This window comes from Monopterus albus, unplaced genomic scaffold (genome assembly GCF_001952655.1).
Source record: "Monopterus albus unplaced genomic scaffold, M_albus_1.0 scaffold191.1, whole genome shotgun sequence".
Lineage (NCBI taxonomy): Eukaryota > Metazoa > Chordata > Actinopteri > Synbranchiformes > Synbranchidae > Monopterus > Monopterus albus.
Genome location: NW_018128071.1, coordinates 117082 through 120152, shown reverse-complemented (window position 1 = coordinate 120152; position 3071 = coordinate 117082). Strand labels below are relative to the sequence as shown.

The window sequence follows — 3071 nt, the reverse complement described above, 5'->3', positions numbered from 1 at the left end:
CTAAAAACATTCTCACGACCTCTAGTAACATGTCGTGACTTAAACATAAGAACATATTATGGCTAAGGCTACAGTTATACACATCATAATAATAATATTAAACGCCCTGTCTGCTGACAGTCATCAACTCTTCTCTCTAGTTATCCTTGACCAGATGTACCCTGTAGAAACTCATAAGCATGCCTAAGCATTTAACAGTCTAACTAGACATCCTCTCTCCACTAACATTTCTAATACATAAAGTATCTATCCAATATCTATCTGACTAAAAATATCTAACATTGCTAATTCTACTCCAGTTATCTGGACAGGTAGAGGTTTTCTGAGGAATTGACAGAAAGAGGAAAGAGAAAAATGGTGTATTGTGTGGAGCATGACATGAGGGCTCCATCAGTTAGAAGTGAGGCAATTTGTTTGCCTACAGTATGTTACTTACTGACCTACATTCTTCAATTAGAAGGAAATGAACAATCACCCACGTTCCCTTTTCTTTTCCTTTTTACATTGTGTGGCTGAGTCCTCAAAAATTATGACAAGCCACTTTCTTTAACTTTCTCTCATTTTTCTGTCTCTGATCAGGGGTGGATATACTGAAGCTGGTGGCAGCCCAGGTGGGCACCCAGTGGATCGACATCTATCAGTCACTGGCTAACGCTACAGGGTGTGAGGTGGCAGCCTTCTCCAGTGACTACTCATCAGATCATGCACGGGCATACGCAGCCCTGCAGCACTGGACCATCTGGGACAGTGATGCCAACCTAGCCAAGTTGATCAACGTCCTGCACCGACAGCGCCGCATTGATGTGGTGGAGAAGATCCGCTGTGTCATGGAGGACAACCTGCAGGTAGGCAGGGTGGATGTGTGGGCAAGACATCCTATTACTGTCGTGTGTGTTGAATGAGATTACAGGTTTAGTCAGAGGTCTAGCATGAAAATAACTGTGACCGTTCCTGTCTTCACATCTTCCATCTGCAGCCTTGTCAACATCATTGGCACATGCTGTAGTACAAACTGTTCCCTGCATCTCTCTCTGAAATCTAATCTGTGAGGAAAGCTCTCTGGTGTGTCTCTATGAGATCAGTCCCTGTGGTTCAACAGCAGTCCTCACATTAAAGCAACAACTCACTTTTTGTGAGAATGATTTGATGTTTAAACAGTAATTACACTTAACTGCAGCACCCTCTTTGCACATACTGAAGAGGTTTAGAAAATGCTTGTTGAGATAAGCGAGTAAGGGAGGGAGAAAGTGGTATGAATATGGCTCAGATTTCTGTCTTGTCAGGGGATACTTGTGATTGCCCATTAGAGTGTAAACTACACATACTAGATGGCAGCTCAATAGGGCTTTTCTTTACTTTTATATTTAGTTTCTATGCTTCCATGTTGACAATAGCTGCATGTGGAAGCATTATGATTTTGGGTTGTCCGTCCAGCCCATTCTTGTGAATGCAGGACAAAGATTAAGGTCACTGTGATCTTACATTCATTGCATTCTTGTGAACACAATATCTCAAAAACACCTTAAAGGAATTTCTTCAAATTTGGCACAAAGGTCCACTTGGACACAACACAGAATGCTCATTGAGGTATAGAAGAACCTTAGAGTAACAGCTAAAGACTTGAAGGATTCACTGGAGTTAGCCAAACTCTGTTCATGAGTCAACTGTTAGGTATTTTTAGTCAGATAGATATTGGATAGATACTTTATGTATTAGAAATGTTTAGTGGAGATAGGATGTCTAGTTAGACTGTTAAATGCTTAGTCATGCTTATGAGTTTCTACAGGGTACATCTGGTCAAGGATACTAGAGAGAAGAGTTGATGACTGTCAGCAGACAGGATGTTTAATATTATTATTATGACGTGTATAACTGTAGCCTTAGCCATAATATGTTCTTATGTTTAAGTCACAACATGTTACTAGAGGTCGTGTGAGAATGTTTTAAGCTACACACCACTTAATCAACAGACACACACACATTGATTTGCTTCATGTTTTGACTACTGCTATGTCCAGCTGCAAAGCTGGCAACAGAGACGTCTCGGTTGACATTTCTGTGTAGTATGGGGCTAGCCCAACCGAAGAGATATAATGTATAGGCCTGGTAGATTCTTACAGGGCACCATGGAGGCAGCCATTGCTCTCCAAAAAAAACACTGCAGCAGGCCTGAAGTTTGCCAAAGACCACCTTGACACTCCACAACACTACTGGGAAAATGTCCTGTGGACAGACAAAATTAAGGTGGAATTGTTCATGAAGAACATACAGCACTACGTATGGCGTAAAAAAAAAACCGCGTACCAACAAAAAAAACATCATCCCAGCAGTGAAGTACAGCAGAGAGAGCTGTGCTCTGGACCTTGACCGGTTGCCACTGTTGGACCCGGTACTTTTAACCACGCTAACTCTGAGAGACGAAGGCGGCCAAGTAACTTCAAAACAGTGCTGATTTATTCAATGAACACAGGTAAAAAAAATTAACATTACACGCTCAGGTATCTTTGCACCTCCAACATGCACGCAGGCAGCTGAAAGATTAAAGACCCCGAACCACAACAGGCCTATACATTATATCACTTCAGGCTAACCCCATTCTACAGAGAGAGACGCCAAACCGTGACGTCTCCCGGTGCCAGCTTTGCAGCTGGCCAGAGCAGTAGTCAAAACATGAAGAAAATCAATGTGTGAATGTTTGTTGATTATGTGGTGTGTATCTAAAACATTCTAACACGACCTCTAGTGACATGTCATGACATTAAATATTATGTCTATGGCTACGGTTATCCACGTCATAATAATAATATTAAATATCCTGTCTTCTAACAGTCATCAGCTTTCTATCTAGTTATCCTTGACCATAAGCAACCTGCAGTAACTCATGAGAATGACTAAGCATTTAACAGCCTGAGCTAGACATCCTGTCTACACTAAACATTTCTAATACATCAAGTATCTAACCAATATCTATCTGACTAAAAATACCTAACACCACTGTGGAGGGAAAATTAATTCCCACATTTATCAAGGTGTCCTACAGGCTAATGTCAGGGGGGCTGTTGGCAAGCCGA

General features: G+C 41.5%; 1 protein-coding gene across 4 annotated transcripts in view; it reads left to right on the top strand.

Annotated features, from left to right (window-relative positions):
- The window catches only part of tnfrsf21 (tumor necrosis factor receptor superfamily, member 21), a 78808-nt gene that overhangs the window by 49770 nt on the left and 25967 nt on the right, over positions 1-3071 (top strand). For all 4 annotated transcript variants that reach the window (XM_020617530.1, XM_020617533.1, XM_020617534.1 and 1 more), the window contains exon 4: positions 580-845. In XM_020617530.1, coding sequence (XP_020473186.1) covers positions 580-845 — 266 coding nt within the window. The remainder of the gene's footprint in view (positions 1-579; positions 846-3071) is intronic.